The sequence below is a fragment of the Blennius ocellaris genome (assembly GCF_963422515.1).
Source record: "Blennius ocellaris genome assembly, chromosome: 21".
NCBI lineage: Eukaryota > Metazoa > Chordata > Actinopteri > Blenniiformes > Blenniidae > Blennius > Blennius ocellaris.
The window spans coordinates 11,193,246-11,210,060 of NC_137670.1; the positions used below are offsets into that span (position 1 = coordinate 11,193,246).

General features: G+C 39.4%; 1 protein-coding gene across 1 annotated transcript; it reads right to left on the reverse strand.

Moving 5' to 3' along the window:
- Nucleotides 1-224: 224 nt before the first annotated feature.
- On the reverse strand, nucleotides 225-16,662 carry LOC308145584 (uncharacterized protein; the record flags this gene model as incomplete). The annotated part of the gene is made up of 18 exons (XM_080517049.1): nucleotides 225-288; nucleotides 2,072-2,193; nucleotides 3,291-3,390; nucleotides 3,604-3,687; nucleotides 3,795-3,898; nucleotides 3,992-4,130; nucleotides 4,768-4,930; nucleotides 6,433-6,595; nucleotides 6,791-7,010; nucleotides 10,905-11,107; nucleotides 11,487-11,586; nucleotides 12,273-12,356; nucleotides 13,173-13,276; nucleotides 13,373-13,511; nucleotides 13,973-14,135; nucleotides 15,928-16,090; nucleotides 16,238-16,460; nucleotides 16,559-16,662. 18 exons carry the CDS (start codon nucleotides 16,660-16,662, stop codon nucleotides 225-227), a joined length of 2,442 nt encoding a protein of 813 aa, XP_080373175.1.
- Between the last annotated feature and the right edge of the window lie 153 nt (nucleotides 16,663-16,815).

Genomic DNA, 16,815 nt, shown 5'->3' on the forward strand with positions numbered 1-16,815 from the left:
TAGGCATCCAACACTTTGTGTAAAGTGCATCTGGCTCAATACACTGTTCCTTTGGGATGAGCATAGCAACACAACGTCACCATTTCTTTAATAAAAACCAACATCGAAGGTGTCGAAGATGTACGGGGCTTCAGGTGAAGTAATAAATTTGAAGAGTATCCGTGGTCAGAGACGGACACATCCTCCCATTGGGTTTCCTAATAGACACATGATTGTGGTCATCCTCATTCTCGGAGTTCCTCGCTGCATTGCTGACGCCCACTGACGTATCTGTGTATGTAGATGTGACTGTGAACATATTTTGACACGGAGGACAAAAAACTTCAACCACACGGCCCCACAAGTCGTGTTTTTGAAGGTCAGTCGTCATGATAATAATAAAAATAATAATAATAATAGGCAGAGGAGACAAGCAATCAAACAAACAGATAGGCAGTAATTAATCAAATGGAAAATCTTAGACAAAACTTATTATTATTGATGACAAAACACCACTGGCCGAGGTGGCTTAAAGAGAGAGCATATAAAAAAGATCAAATGGGCACACTTTTATTAAAAATTAAGTTTCAATTAAAAGCGAGTCTATAAAAGTAGGATTTTAAAATAGATTTAAAAGAAGCCGCTAATTCTGCAAGCCTTGTCTCGTCGGGCAGGTCATTCCAAAGTCGAGGGGCCCTGGTGGAGAATGCATGGTCACCCTGAGATTTATTTTTGAGTTGTGTTGAGGATGAATGTAAAGTGTGGCAGCCATTAAAGATGTTGCTTTGAGGAGCCACTCATTAGGGATACTGGTTTCTCTGGGGCAGTGCTGGGGGCAACAGAAAACTTGGATTGATCCTCAATACTGCTGACAAAGGCTCTGAGAGTGCAAAAGTGACAGATCTTAATTTTGCCCCGGACAAGGGGCTAAAAAAAAAAGTGCATCGTAAATATTAAACGGTGGTATAACAATAACTTTATTATAACATTTTGCACTTTTTTTTTCTTCTTGTGATTAAGTTGGCATCACCCACCATTCTTTACTTTTAATCCACACAAAAAGATGATCAAACAACGAGTCCTGTTGCTGACAAGTGACTTCTATGAGAAACATTGTCCACTTTAAGGGTGAGTGCAATAAATATACTGTAGAACTATCTCTCCCTACCTGTCTACTGGATCACTGGCTGAGCGCAAATCAACCGACACACGGGAAGATCATGCAAAGTCCACACAGGAAGGACTCTCACTGTGAGGTGGGAGCGAATGAAATAAATACAATATATTATAGGACACATTAAACACAAACCAAGTTGCATGAAGAAAAATCCTGAAACTTTTCTTTCTCTGTGAGTCTGTGAGAGCTGAGAGCAGTATGTTTGTGTAAAAAAAATATATTTGACAGGAACACATGGACCAGAGGAGAGGATTTGTCCTCATGCCTTTTCCATCAAATTGCTCCCTTTCATTGTTTGACATGCAAGTCATCATCTTTGTGAATGTGTGAGACACCGGTTTCTCCTCATTTTCTGTTGGGGAAAAAAAAAAGAGAAAAGAAGAAGCAACATGGACCTCACGTTCACCCAACACGTTCAACAGTAGAGGTATTACGCCCTCTACTGGTGCATCTTTAAAACTGCTTGTCCTTGGCAAGTCCGGGTGCATGTCTCTGTTTACTTAAGTTACAACAAACACTGACATATCCAAGATTTCAACCCTGTGTCTTCCGGGAATTATTCAATGCTATATCATAGCTGGACGGACAAATCTGTCATCAAAATGTGAAGGAGAAGTAGAAGAAAGTAACAGAACAAACAAGAAAGCATCTGCTGTTTCCACAAAAAAAAAAAAGACAGTCATCTTCATTTGATGAAGAAGCATAGAGATCAGTTCTGTGTCCAAGGAAATGTTCCCTCTATTGATTGTTAAGGTTCAATTCCCTCCAGTTCCACCTTGTTTTGGTGCTCCAGTCTGTTTTAATACTCGGCGGCGTGACGTCCCCAGAGCCTCAGAGTCTCAATGCTGCTCGACTTTTTGTGTGTCGTTCCTTTGATATAGTGTTATTATCTTCTTCTTGTGAAAGTCAATCCACATATCCCTCTCCAGCAAGAAATCGTGGTTGGGGTGGAAATAGAAGTCTGTCTTCATGTCCCTCTGGACGTAGTAGTTGGAGTATTTCTGAAAGTCCTGCGTCATGAATCCGTACGCATCCACCTGAAGGTGACAGAGAAAGATAAATAAGACAAATTCTTTCATTTCAGCTTGTATTCATACTAAAAAAAAAAAAAAAGTGATGTCACACATGTTACATGTAACCTAAGATTAACACTCAATTAGTGACCTTACTAGTGGAGTTATCTGTCAATATTACGGAATATTATCCATTTTATGGCTTTCTGAATCACTTTGTGATAATGTTTTGTTTTTTTCATAATCCTTATCGCTTACTGTAAATTGCCTTGTGTCCAAATGATGCTATAGAAGTAAAGTAACTACTTCATGGTTGACATATGAGGTTGTGTCACATGACTTTTTTCAGATGTTGCTTTTTGTTTGTTTCCATCAAATAAGCATTTTAAATCTGCCGGTGAGAACCACACGTGTGCATATATCTAAAAAAAGGTTTTAAGGTCGGGGTAGAGTCAAGACCAAGAGCCCTGTTTTCTGCAAAAAAAAACAAATCCAAACCACAAACGTTTACCACCGTCTACTAAAGTTCTTGTATTTATCCAAAGCTATATCACAAGAACAGTGCAGTATAATCACACATTTATTAGTTAAGTAAACTGGAGATGCTAGATAATTCTTATCTCATTTTATTATGCAGGTGGTAATTGTAGAGGTAGAAACAGGTGTATGATAGTTTTAATGGTAGTAATAGAGGTAATAAATATAAAAGCTTCCATTGCTTCCATTAGGCTGGTATTCAAATCAAATCAAACCAATCTTTATTTATATAGCACTTTTTATACACTGAAGTAACACAAAGTGCTTTAACAAGAATTTAAAACAGTGCAAAGATAAAATAGATGAATAAAAAGCAGATGAACACACACGCACACATGCAGATACACACACACATAAGTGAAGACATGCCGAGTGATATGGAGACATGGTAGGGCACCGAAGACTAAGGTGAGGAAAGGGACGCATGTTGGGCCTTCCACACTGGGGACGGCACAACTTTTGACCACAGGGGTCCCCCCCCCCCCCACAATTTGCTTTTATGTTACAAATGATATATTAGTGCTTAATCGGTGTTTTAAAAATAAAAAAATAGTAATAATAATAATAAAGCAATGTTAACTTGCTGTGTCACAGGTGTGCAAAGCCAGGAAGATGGTGAACGCTCCATTGGTGGGTCGGATCGAGGACCAGTGTCTGGTATTTAGCTTTGGCGACTTCAGAAACCTGGAGGCAAAGAAAACCAAAGATTCCAATGATTCGAGCATGAAATCCGGTAAGGTTGTTTTTTTTCCCACTTAATTTGTGCATTTTATCAGAAGCTTGGAGGATTACTGGTAGTAGGTCCACTGCTGGGCTGTGTCTTGGAATGAGAGTTCTGCATAAACCGCACAATCGTGCAAAGCTCGGGTGACGTCATGTGGAGGAGGCGGCGCTCACCTGTTCCTGATGTAGCGCAGGAAGTCCTGATGCAGAACGTAGAAGCGGCTCTCGTTGTACTGCCCCGAGTAGTAAAGCCTCGGGCTGACGGGTTCACACACAAATGAGTTTAGCTCTTATTTTCATATGTGGCGTGAAAAGTGAAGAAATGCATGGAATGATGGATGGAAACGTAAACAGTCCATACTCACGTCCTGTTCTTGTAGGGGCCCGCGGCAACCCTCTTTCCCTTGAGAAGACCCTCGAGCCACTGGAAATCCTTCAACTTCTCCGGCATCATCACGTACTTTATACCCTGCAAACGTCACGAGAGAACAATCTCACGTCACGTACTCTGAGCGTGGGGAAGACAGACGGTATGACAGCGTCATCTTTAACGTTGGAGTACCTCGTCATGAGGGGCGGATTTGTATCCGTACTTCTTGAGCACATAAAGTGATTTGATGATTGAGTGTGCCGAGTGAACGTACACTGATGTCCTGGTGCCGACGTCTTCCTCATAACCCTCTGTGATTGCTCCGTTCATCCTGACAAAGAAATGCAGAATTGAAAGGGGCTGTTCAGGTGTTGAGTGGCGGCTGACTTGTTGTTTGCAGCTCCAGCAATATTACCGAAAGGTCCTGATTGTGTTCCTGGAGTTTCCGTGGTGGGAATTAAACATTTACCTGCACAATGAAGGCTCCGAGGACACATGTATGGCTGAATTACATCATTCTAATTACGACTTCTTTTTTTTTTTTTAGCTCTGTTCCAGTTGAATACAATACAATACAATACAATACAATACAATACAATACAATAGGGATGTAAATGGGACGCTGTGGCCTGAAGTGAGCAGAATCAGTAGTGGTCATAATAGTATAGTAATAATAGAACAACAACAACAACAACAACAACAACAACAACAACAACAACAACAACAACAATAACAATGATGATAATAAAATATTATTCTTATTTGTATTCTTATTCGTATAATAATAATAATAATTATTATTATTATTATTATTGTTATTATTATTATTATTATTATTATTACTTTTATTATTATTATATTATATAATTGATATGATTGTTGTTGGACATCAGACAGTATGACTTCACCTTTGAATGACTCTTGATTTGTAACAAATACAAAATTGTATTTTCTTTTTTTTTTCTTACCTAAAAACGTAATCATGGGCGTCGATCTCTGCGCCCACTTTGGAGCCGTTGAGGATCCCTCCAGTTCCCACCACTGCACAGCGCACGCAGCCGTCACCGCCTGGTTTGGGACGCACCAGCGGCTCTGACGTCTCCGGGATCAGTTTGGCTGCAGTCATCACCTCTGCAAGCAAAATTAATATGGTTAACAAAGCGTCTCAGTCTTTTTGTAGATCCAGCCGAAGGATATGTGATCAAGTACAGGTGGGCTTGGTACTGCAGGGCAAAACACATTCCACTTTTCCCCCTTTTTCCCTTTTAAATGTGTTTCGTTTGATTTGATTTTCCAGTTCAGTTCTTTCTTTGCTGATGGATTTCTCCACCTTTATTTGAGAAACTGTCCATGTTCGATGACTATAATTGGTCGACCGTATGCACTTTGGCACAATGTGCTCTTGTGTTTGGAGAAGATAGAAAACCCAATAATCAGTAAAAGATTTTTAAAAAAGAAAAAAAAGAAACAGATTCAGGAACAGCTGCGATGCTCCACACAGAATAGAAAACAGAACAAACACAATAAAAGTTAAATTATTGACGCGACATTCATCTAAACTAACAGCAATCAATACTAATGTGTTACCATGAAAATACATCAGTCACATTGTTTAGAACCAGGTCAGAAGATATTTCCACAGATGTTGATGTGAAGAAAGATTTTACAGGTTGAAGTAATAAATCAGCCACATCCTGTCTGTTACATCATGCATGAGGGCCAGACAAATACTTTAAATGATCTTGAAGTCCTGTTTCAACACTGCATTTATTGTTGTAAACCTCAGCGAACGATCGAAGTATCCTCCTATGTTGAAAAATGGATGCTTATCTTCTCTTTTTTCATGCCACAGTTGAGCAACCTGTGGCGATCGGTTCGCTTTATCACGGCAGTAATGTTGCACGTCTGCGCTCTATGAGACACTCTGAACAAAAGGTCGTGACCCCAGAAAACATTCCATGATGTTATTTCCAAGAAATGTAAACTGAATGTTGTTTCCGTCTTAGTTTTTTTTTTCTTAGTCTTAAAGCTTCTCTGTGTTGTTTCACTGTCGATTGTAAAAACTTTACGAAACATTTCGCCAAAATGAGAGGGGATTTTCTTTTTTGAATGATAAATTACTTTTTTTTTTTTTGTATTTTGCCCTTAAAATAAATGAAGATACTATATCATATAGAGTATTTTTTTGTATCTGAACAATCCTCACTGTGGGATTAATCAAACAAATGTATAATCTAATATAAAGTCGGAGTTTAGAGTTTTCATTTCTCTGAAGGAAAAGAAAGAAAGACTGAAAATGGTTTTTGGAAAGTTTCCCCGGTAATGTAAAATATATGGCATCAGAAGACAGATCCCAGTGCAGAAAGGCCTTTTCAGGAAATCCAGATTTAAAGGTGATTATCCAGTTAGTCAGCATGTGGTATCATTACCTGGTATTACAGGAAACTAAACATTACCACATGTTTTGGCTGAGTATTGAGTCTCCGACTGTCATTAAGTTTGCAACAATTAATGATTCACATTCTCCTCCCGTGGAACGAGCGCTATTTCAGCACAATTATCAAAAAGCCTTGGGAGCGATGAAACAAGCAATCCAGTATCACAACAGAAAGGCCTGAGGCACTGTCGCCTACCGTCGTACTTCAACTCCATGAAACCAAAAGGATTGTTGAAATGTGAGAGTCGGTTCCACTCGCTCATGTTGATGTTGTCTTTGTGCAGGAACAGGCGGATGTTGGGGAGAAAAGCCTTCGTGAAATTTTCATCCTTTGTGTTTCGCAGAGATTTTGCACACGTCTGAGGACAGGAAGAAAGAAAAAAAAATAACAAGTCTCATTTATAAGGAACAGGAAGCGGGATCAAATTGTTAGAATGACGACGTGCATTCAGTATTTAGCTGAATTCAAGGTAAAGACACGCGAAGAACATATTCCTGCATGCGTGATACTCATCTAGTAACGCTTATTTCTCCATGACTTTGCGGTGACTCACAGTCGGTCGAGGTGGAGCATCCTGGTTATAAACTCCTTCAAAATCCCACTGAGGAAGCTTCTTGTGTGCTTTCTTGGATAAAACAGGCATGGCCGTCTCAGCGGGCAGCAGGGCCGTCGAGGCGCGCAGTGGAGGAGACTTCTCTCTTCGCTTCCACCATGTGAAACCACGTTTCAATAATTGTTCCTGCAGTCTGTGCCTGTTTAAAAGAGCCCCCCACCTGGATTCAAGCAATCGGCGCAACACAGGAGAATCGGCACAGTGAAAACATGCGTTGCAAAGAAGACTTACGGAACAAGATAATCAGGACATCGTCCTCCAAAAATAAAACCTACCTGACGCTGCTCTTGGTGTCCGGCTTGGAGAAATGTCCCCACGTCACAAAAACGAGCATGGAGCTCACCGATATCAAGGTGAGTAAACAAAACAGCCTGGCTATTAGGACGGCCATACCAAACAAAGAGATCATTTGCCGTGTTGACAAACGCGCGCAGACGAAAGTGTGTTTCCTCCCTCTACTGAAATGAACCGACAGGCACAAAAAAAGCACCTGAGGTACGAGTCACGCTGGGTGTGACCTCTGCAGAGAGGGAACAGCACGTATCTGCAGTAGGATACTCCAGTCTGAGGATTTCACTTTTTCTAAGAAAAAAAAAAACTATAGATATCCCACTCCAACGCTTACATTGCTTTTGCTCTATTGCAAATATGCCTATATCAAATTATAGCAGCTACTAACTTGTCTGAAGCTAAAAGCTTTGCAGAGCGAGAATTGCAGTAAAACTCACTTATAGAATGAAAGTTTTTCTCAGAATGATGTAAGAACTTATTTTAACAAAAAAAGAAAATCACAATTCCACTCATTGTGGTCTTGTAAAGAATAATCTGTGATCTGCTAACATGTTAGCCGCTGGATTGCTAATAGGGACGGGAATATGTGTTTCCAATTCTGATTGTGTTTAGAGATTCGGGTCTTTATCGACTGTCATTCAAAAACGTTGAACGTCATCCACCCCCACTGGAATCGATAAGGGAATCGTTTGCATAAATTGGCAACCTAAGAGGTGATCGGCAAGATTAACCGGCAATCAAAAATCAATCGGGTCGTCCGTAATTATTAGTATTAGTATTATTGTTCAATTGAGGGTTAACGTTTAACTACACTGATTTAACACTATGCATGACGCTGTGGCCAAATAAGACAAACTTTTAAGTCTCTACATTCTTGTCCAACACCTGCAATTAGCATTTTTGTCGCAGTTCTTGTCGTCCACCATGCGTCGTTCGTCAGCCTGAACTGGATCAGCCAGTGTGCTTTGCGGTAATTTGAACCCCCTGAAGTCGCATTCCATGATTTTCTTTTTTTTTTGGGGGGGGGGGGGGCATTTGCATATTGCCTCAGGGGGGATTTCTGTTTTCTCCGAAAAGCAGTGGAAAAGCAAGTTTTCTTGACAGATGGTTTGTTGGGTTTGTGTTCCTGTTCAGTCAGTCCTGGTCTGAGCTGGGGATTACTGAATACTCCATTCAACGACGGCCTCTGAAAAGTGAGACGTCAATTCTCAATATCGTAATAGTATATTAGCGTACAGGCATCCGCAAGGCCTGTTTTCTTTTCCTATTGTCTCTAAATTTGTGTTGAGTCGTGCAACCCGTTGGTCTGAGACCTGGCTGCAGCCGGAGGTGCAGATTACAGTGACTTCCTTTCATTGACTTTCTCGTAAAGCCTTTTTTTTAAAACCCTGTTACATATTTTATACAATTTTGTATATTTATCATACTATAAACATTCAATTGCCTTCAGTATCAATGGGCATACTGTATTCGCTTTGTAAACTAATTCTACCTCATTCTATTGTCTGTACAGACAATGACAAGTGTTTTCTATTACTTTTTTTATAATTAACAGTCTAACTGAACAATGGAACTGTTTGTGGCATTTCTGCTGGTGTGTGATTTTCTTTTTAACGATCTAATAAACATATAACAGCAACCACAATGTGATGATATAATAAATATATAATTACCAAAATGAGTCATTATAATGAATAAACAGTATATAAATGTCTAAAATCTCCTGTAATACAGCAAAAAAATAAAGAATGTAAACCTGCAAATTTCAAGTTTCTTCATTAATATTATATTCTCATACAAATTTGAGCTAAACAATGTGTTATCTTATATTTTGGATCCCTATAAGATGCGAATATGAAAGTCATTAAGAGAAAAATTTTAAAAATATTTACATTTATTCAAAACATACACTTGAATGGTGCACATGCAGTTTAAATTCATCAATATCTTAATCCGCCCCTCTTCGGTGTAACACAAAATTGCAAATATACCCAAGTGCAATAAATAACAACACATTATTTATTCATGTATTATTCAAATAAAATCTGCCTTGTAAATTTACTCATAGATGGAATAATACAAAAGAAAAGATGACATGAGGAGAGCTTAAATACATATATCCACAAAAAGGATGTGCAACGTCCCCTGATAGATAAACAGATGATGAATCAGAAAACCAAGTGCTTTGATTAGGAAAGTAAAAAGACATAAGTTTACTTTAAAGTCGATTAGCATCTTCCTCCTCATGTTTACAGAGTCAAGTAAAAAAAAAAGAAGAACATTTAGTGTTTTTATCACTTTGCTGCTTGATTTGGTTTTATTCAGTTAATTTGATGTCATGGAAATAGAAGGTGTGTCTTGTGATTGGCTGCTGCTCACAAACTCCGATAATGTATTTAAAATGTGGAAATAATTGAATAACTGGTTGGTTTTTTTTGCACATGGAAGCTTTTGGGAATCGTAAAGACCATGACTTTTGGGGGAGTCTTTTGTTATCTGAGAGATTACAATGGCAAACATGCATGTAAATTACAGCATGTCGTTGAAGTAAAAGAATCTGAAGGGGCGACTGGCCTGCCTGCAGTCCAGACTGGAACGCACTATGAAACCACAAAGAGAGCTGACCCTCAACTGTAGAGCAACTCAAGTCCTTATAACTTTTCTTAAAAACTTTCTTTCTTTCTTTTTAATTTACTATTTACATTCCAACAGTTCCAATCTTTTTTTCTTTTTTTAAGTTTAATTTAAAATGGGCACATCTTGATTATTTGTATATTTGCTGTTACAATTAAGAAATTTAAAACAACTCTTCCTGAGTCGCTATAAAAGACGAACACTAATACAACTGTTTGCATATGGCAGGCTCATTTGGAATCCTTCTTCATCACTATTCAGTAACAATATCCATCCATCCAGGTCCAACGTATACACAGAGTAAGGTCACAAGAAGCCGGATCGCGGTTCAAATTGAGAGAAAGGCAGATTACTCCACAAACGTTTCAATATTGGGATACAGGCCTAGAAAGAAAGACCAACAATCGGCAATGCAAGGATTCACACTTAAATGCAGTTTAGAGTCACCAATCCACTTAAACGAGTTTGTATGAGCTCAAGCACTTGAAGGAAAGTTTTACACACAAAGAACATGCAAGCCTAACAATCAACCTTTGCTTCTGAAAAGTGCAAAACGACTCCACGGTAAAAACTTCAACCAACGCAATGTTACAAAGACTGGACCCTCTTTCAGCTGGCTCAGTCAATATGAGACATACAGGTAAACGAATCCGTCGCAGAGTTCACCCAGAGACCCGGAAAATTCCCATGCTGATTCGCCATCAGAATGCAGGAGGAAGCTGAAGTCTCCTGAGAGCTCCCTCGCCAGCACAGGCATGTAAAACCACACAGAAAGACCCTCGCCCACAATTGTCCCCTCAACAATTCGAGCTCTCTTTAATCAATTAAATAATCTCTGCCTTCCTAAAACGTTAAAACTTCTCTGTACTGAAGCGTCGCGGTCTCGACTCCACACGCTTCATACAGTCACAGTCAAGCAAGGAACAGCCATTCTTAAGCTGTTCATGGAACAAACACTAATATTGAAGTTTCCAGACTTCCTCACGCCGCCTCTCATCTGATGAATAATTATGACTACTTTTCTTTTTTTTTTTCTTCTTCTCCAAACAAAGCATCATCGCTGAATTTCAATCTCGGGGAGGAAAACCTTGTGACTCAGTCTCTTTGCGGCGCGGCGGCATGTCAGTGCTTCGGGGGTTTCTTATTCCCGGTTTTCGGCTCGTTCCGTTGATAGAGCTTGATTATTTTGCTGTCGTGAAAGTGCTTCCACAGTTCCTTCTCCATGAGGAAGTCGTGGCTCATGCGGAAGAAGAATTCACTCTTCGTGTTCTTGTGAACGTAGTAGCTGGCGTATTTCTCATAGTCGTCGGTCATGAATCCATAAACACTGACCTGAAAAAGACGGAATAAAAAGGTTTAAAGAAGAGAAGCAGATTTACTATAACATCATCCTGTAGGTATTATTATTATTATTATTATTATTATTATTATTATTATTATTATTATTATTATTATTATTATTATTATTATTATCATTATTATTATTATTTTTATTTTATTTTTTTTATTATTATTATTATAATCTCCACTATGCAGATGATAACAATTATCTGTTTATCTATAAAATCAGATGATACTGATGAACTTCCAGAGTAAACGGCTGTACTTCTCCATTATCAGGGCAGAAACTTTTAATTTGCTAGTTTAAAAAAAAATAAAAAAATAAAAAAAGCACATGAATAGACACAAACAAAAACACTGTGCATCTTACTTTGTGACAGGTTTGCAGAGCCAGGAAGATAGTGAAGGCCCCGTTAGTGGGCCTGTGTTTCCTCCAGAGGGTGCTGTTCAGTCTTGGTGAATTTAAAAACCTGCGGACAAAGAAGACTGTTGAATAACATCCTGAAATAACAAATTATTAAGCAGATTTCTTTTATCTGCCAGGTCAACGCTTTCAATGTTAAATACTTTGTTTTTCTAACTATAAGTCCCACGTTTTTTTTTTATTTTAGTTGTTTGGTTGGTCATGTTACCGCCAGGAGCCACTAGATGTCACTGTATAACAACAGAATGCCACTCCAGTAGAAGAAAAAGCGACACAGCAGAACGTTAACGAAAGAAATATGAAATATGCAGCAGCTTGGAACGTCCCATAAACTAAGAAGGCTAAATGTGAGGTAACCAGATGTTTAAGGGCTTTTTTTTCCTTTACATTGCATATTTTGACAGATGTGATTTATAATCTGGAAAATTAGAGATTAGCAGTTCTTCATTTATAATACGCAACTGTCATATATTACACTTATGGATTCGCTGTCAAGCAAATTTTATCATCTATATTAGACTACAATAAATCAGTTTGAATAATATAATTTTTAACGACATAATTCATAGTGTTACCAACGACTAGCTGCTTGCTCTCAGTTTTGACTCCCAAAGACACAACACAAATGCATTCATGAACACAAACTGCATGTAAGTGTTCTAGGAAAATATAGTATATTTGTATGTATATAATATATTTAAATCTGTAATAGGAATTTGACATGAGTCTCACCTGTTACGCAGATATCGGAGGAAGTCCTGGTGCAGCACATAGAACCGTGTCTCGTTGTACTGCCCTGAATAGTAAGTCTTTGGGCTGTAGGGTTAAAATAAAAATAAAAAAAAGAAAGAAACTGTTAGAGTTTGAGGCAAAATAGGGTGAGAAAATCATGTCAAAAAACAAATGGTGTGAGCAGTTGTGAGCACAGCTTTCTTGTAAAATGTCCAAGAAGTCATTATGATTGAAGGGCTTCTGAAGGAGTTTTCTGCCAAATTAATTAATCAATTAATGAACTATGGCTTCTGAAGGAATGTTCGTGTTTTGTGTAAATTAGGGTCAAACTCCTTTCAGTCAAATGTGTTCCTGCATGGGCCTGATCAGTTTAAGACTGAAAGGTTGGTTTTGGTGCATTAAATACAAATATATAAAAATGGAATTGAAAATCTTTTTGTTTTTACAAAATCTGAAAAAGAAGTATTTTACAAATACAAAATAAACAGGCATTTTGGTGTAAAATAATATAAAATATCATATCATCTTTTCTATTGGGCAAATATTTCCTTTTAAAGCAAAAATTCAACCAAAGCTGCAAAAAAATGATTGTGATGCTTCTAATGACACATGGTTTCTGCAGCCTTCAGCCATTCACAGTATATTATTTCCAAGAATTAGAGAGCTGATTGTTATGGCTCCTATTCAGGTTCCATTTACATGATATTGCTTCAGGTGAAAAACGTATCAATGTTGCTTTTCCGTTTCACTAAAGTTTCCCTTTTACACGGCAACCTTTTAAAAACGATGTCGATTTATACGGGTTAGCTGCTGTTGGTTGTTTTTGTGATGAAACCACCAGGTTTGACGCACTGGTCTAGAGGATAACTCAACAATCACTTATGCAGAGTTGCTACTCACTCTTTGTTACGATACGGTCCAGCAGAGATTCGTTGTCCTTTGAAGAGACCCTCAAGCCACTGAAAATCCTTCTTCCCCTCGGCCATCATCACATACTTTATACCCTGTCGGAAGTCGCAGGTCAGACGTTATCGTCATCGCGTGCGGAGACGGTGAACAGTACTGGACAGCTGTGATTTTTTTTTTTTAAGTGTCGGTACCTCGTCGTGAGGGGCGGATTTGTATCCATATGTCTTGAGCAAGAGAAGCGATTTGGTGATGGAGTGTGCCGAGTGGACGTAGACGGACGTCCTGCGTCCGACGTCTTCCTCGAAGCCTTTGATCACTGCGCCGTTCATCCTGGGACACAAACAGGCCAAAGTGGGCCATCAAGACGTGATACAAGTGGCACCATCAGACCTTCAATATAAGACGCATCTTTACAAAAAGCACGTGAAAGAGTTGCATTGTTCTCTTGGGCCATGTAGATGCCTTTGAATCACTCTGACATGTGGGACACTTCTGTTTTTTGCAGAAAAAGCAATTCTATTTTGAGTTTGAAGCCAAGTTGTGATTTATCTGCAGTTTCAATAAAAAAAATAAAAAAAAAGTAATTCTTTTTATCTGTGGAAGTTTTACAACCTGTTAAAAATGACAACTGACGATAGAACTCTCAGTCCTTCCACAAACATCTCGCTCACCGTGACGTGACGTAAATACAACAAAACTGAGTATTACAAGTATTTACTGTTGATTTCAAAGCCTCGGCAGGAGGTCCCGACCCCCGAGCACCACCAAACACAGCGGCCCACTTCTCTTACCGAAAAACGTAGTCGTGGGCATCGATCTCAGCCCCCTTTTTTGAGCCGTAGAGGATTCCTCCGGTTCCCACCACAGCGCAGCGTACGCAGCCGTCGCCGCCTGGTTTTGGAAGCAGCAGGGGCCCTATAGGCTTTGGGATCACATTCACTGCAGGCATCACTTCTGCAAAAGGAAAGAGGACAGACAATACACAATCAGTTCTTTCTCAAGGTTTCTTGGTTTAAATTAATGGCTCGAGGTCAAGAACATTTCTAGAATCAGGATTAGACTATGCTTCATTGTCATTGTCAGAAGAACAAATATCTGAGTTTATTCAAGGACTCTCTTCCCTACTGCAGTTAAAAGCTGTTAAATGTAAATTATAGAAGCTGTGATGTCTTGTGGAATCCGGTATGTTTTTTTCTGTATGTTTATCCAAGAAGAACAATTAGATTGTGAACTGGAGAATTTAATGGTTTATGTATTTTTTTACTCATTAGCCCAAACACCAATAAGGGGCAAGTTTTGTGAGCTACATTCTGCAGTGTAACTTACACAACATGCACAAAAATGCATTTAGTGTTACTAGAACTCAGCAACAGCTTTTATAAAACATGTTAAAAGTTTCTTTTAAAAAGTTTTATTCGTGTGTCTTGTTGAAAGTGGGGATACCCCTGGTATGAAGGCAGTGCACCTGATATCAAAATATCAAGTTGTTGGAACATAAATGCAATTTGTGGACTTGGTGTCATCGTGGTGGTCACAATGTTACGGCTGACCGGTGCTCAATGAGACAAATTTAAAGGAGTAATTGTTGAGAATACATAACACAAGCCATGAGATTATTAATGTGCTATGTTTTATACAGAAGGCAACAAGAGCAACAACAACAACAACAATAACAACCAACCAACATCTCATTCAACATGAATAAAATAATTTTCAACTGTTTGTAGAAACTCCTCAAAAATGAAGGAGCGTCACCGAGCTGGGAGGCTGAGACTGAAAAACACAGCTGACTACTCCAGCTTTACCTGTTTGGGCTGACTTACAAGGACTCAATAAAAACGTCAAATGTGTCTGGTTTTTTTAATGTGAGGAATTGTTGACTTAAGAGGTGTAAAATTTGGAATTGTTGCGGTTGTTTTTGTCACTTCATTCGCTGTTACATTTCGGCAGGTTTAAATGTACAGCTGCATGTTCCTCCAGGGGAGTCTTTTCAGTCTAAAAGTTTGTCATAGCTGCGTTGCTAATAAAAGAAAATTGTCCCCGTGGTGTTGACGCGATGTTGGAAAATCAATTAAGAAACACACACATTTATGTGCTTTCCTTGAAATAATTGGTCCCAACAGGGTGAAAAGAACTATGTCACTCATTCGAAAAGGATTTTTCTTTGTAAGTTTAGATTTCTGATCAAAAGTCATGGTTTTTTTTTTGTTTGTTTGTTTGTTTTTCACACTTTTTCACTACCAGAATCACATAAAGTAGTAGTGCAAAGCATGGTAGAAGGTAGAAGACACAGTAATGGCTACTGCTGCCAGGTTATTGGGACCAACCTGGGGCTTCAGGATCTTTCCCATGGACACTGACAAAATTACTGGTTGAAATGGGAGAGCACCAGCTCAGCCTCAACACATAATAGGGGATAAAAATGATTATATAGTGCAGGTTCCAGTAATTACAAGTTTCCTTGTCAATACAGTCGATGACAATGACAGGTTCGCTTGCTAAATCTGAGAAATCAAGGCTGTGGAAAAGTTGTGCCACGTGCCAATCTATCTATCCATCCATCCATCCATCCATCCAGCTTCTGTACTGCTTGTATCCCATTGAGGGTCTCTGGGTGGGAACAGGCCCCCCAGTCACACTTGTGTTTGAGTCCATATCCATAAAGGTATTGAATGAATGTCCATCACTGCTAGTTTTATATGTATTTCTCACTTTTTCGTTATCTCAGACTCTGACGTGCACCTACCGTCGTACTTGAACCCCATGAAGCCATAGGGATTGTTGAAATGTGAGAGTCGGTTCCACTCGCTCATGTTGATGTTGTCTTTGTGCAGGAACAGGCGGATGTTGGGCAGGAAGGCCTTCGTGAAGTTCTTGTCCTTTGACTTTCGCAGGGAGGCGGCGCACGTCTGGGAAAACAAATAAATGTCACCGCGTGAGACGAGGTGGTTTGGTGGAACTGAGGAGCGAGCATGCCGTTACACATTAAAGTACAGACAAGACGATTGATCACAACCAGAACAAATGAAGGCTTCTGCACAGCCGTGCCTGCTTACATCAGGTAGAGGGTCGGCATCCTCATTATAGATATCCTCGAAATCCCACAACGGAAGAGTCTTGAAACCCTTCTTGGACAGGAGAGGTATAGGAGTCTCATCTTCGTTCTTCGGCTTCCCCGCGGTCACACCTGATGGTTTCTTGTCTTCTTCCCTCTCCCACCATGTATCGCTGCTTTTATGCAACTGATTCTCTTCCGTTAGGGTCCTTAGAAATGCCGTCCTGCTGGAGCAGAACAACCAATGTGACGCCAAACAATCTCACCCTCCCCTCCTCGCCTCTCGGGGCAAAAAAAAAAGAAGCACAGAAGCGGCACTCACCTGATGACTTTTGATGACAAGTGTTCCCATGATATGACGCAGAGCATCATGCTGACTGAGACCACAGTGAGCAGAGAGAAGATCTTTGAGATTTGTGTAACCATAACTGAGAAGTGGAGGATTTTGCTGCTCTTGTAAACACCAACGGGTGTTTGCTTCCCCTCCTGAAATGTGCTCTCGCATAGGGGGGAAGCTCCTCAACTTAAATGCAGAGGTGTGGCTTCTGCACAGCTATGCAGAGGTAAAGAATGAAAAGT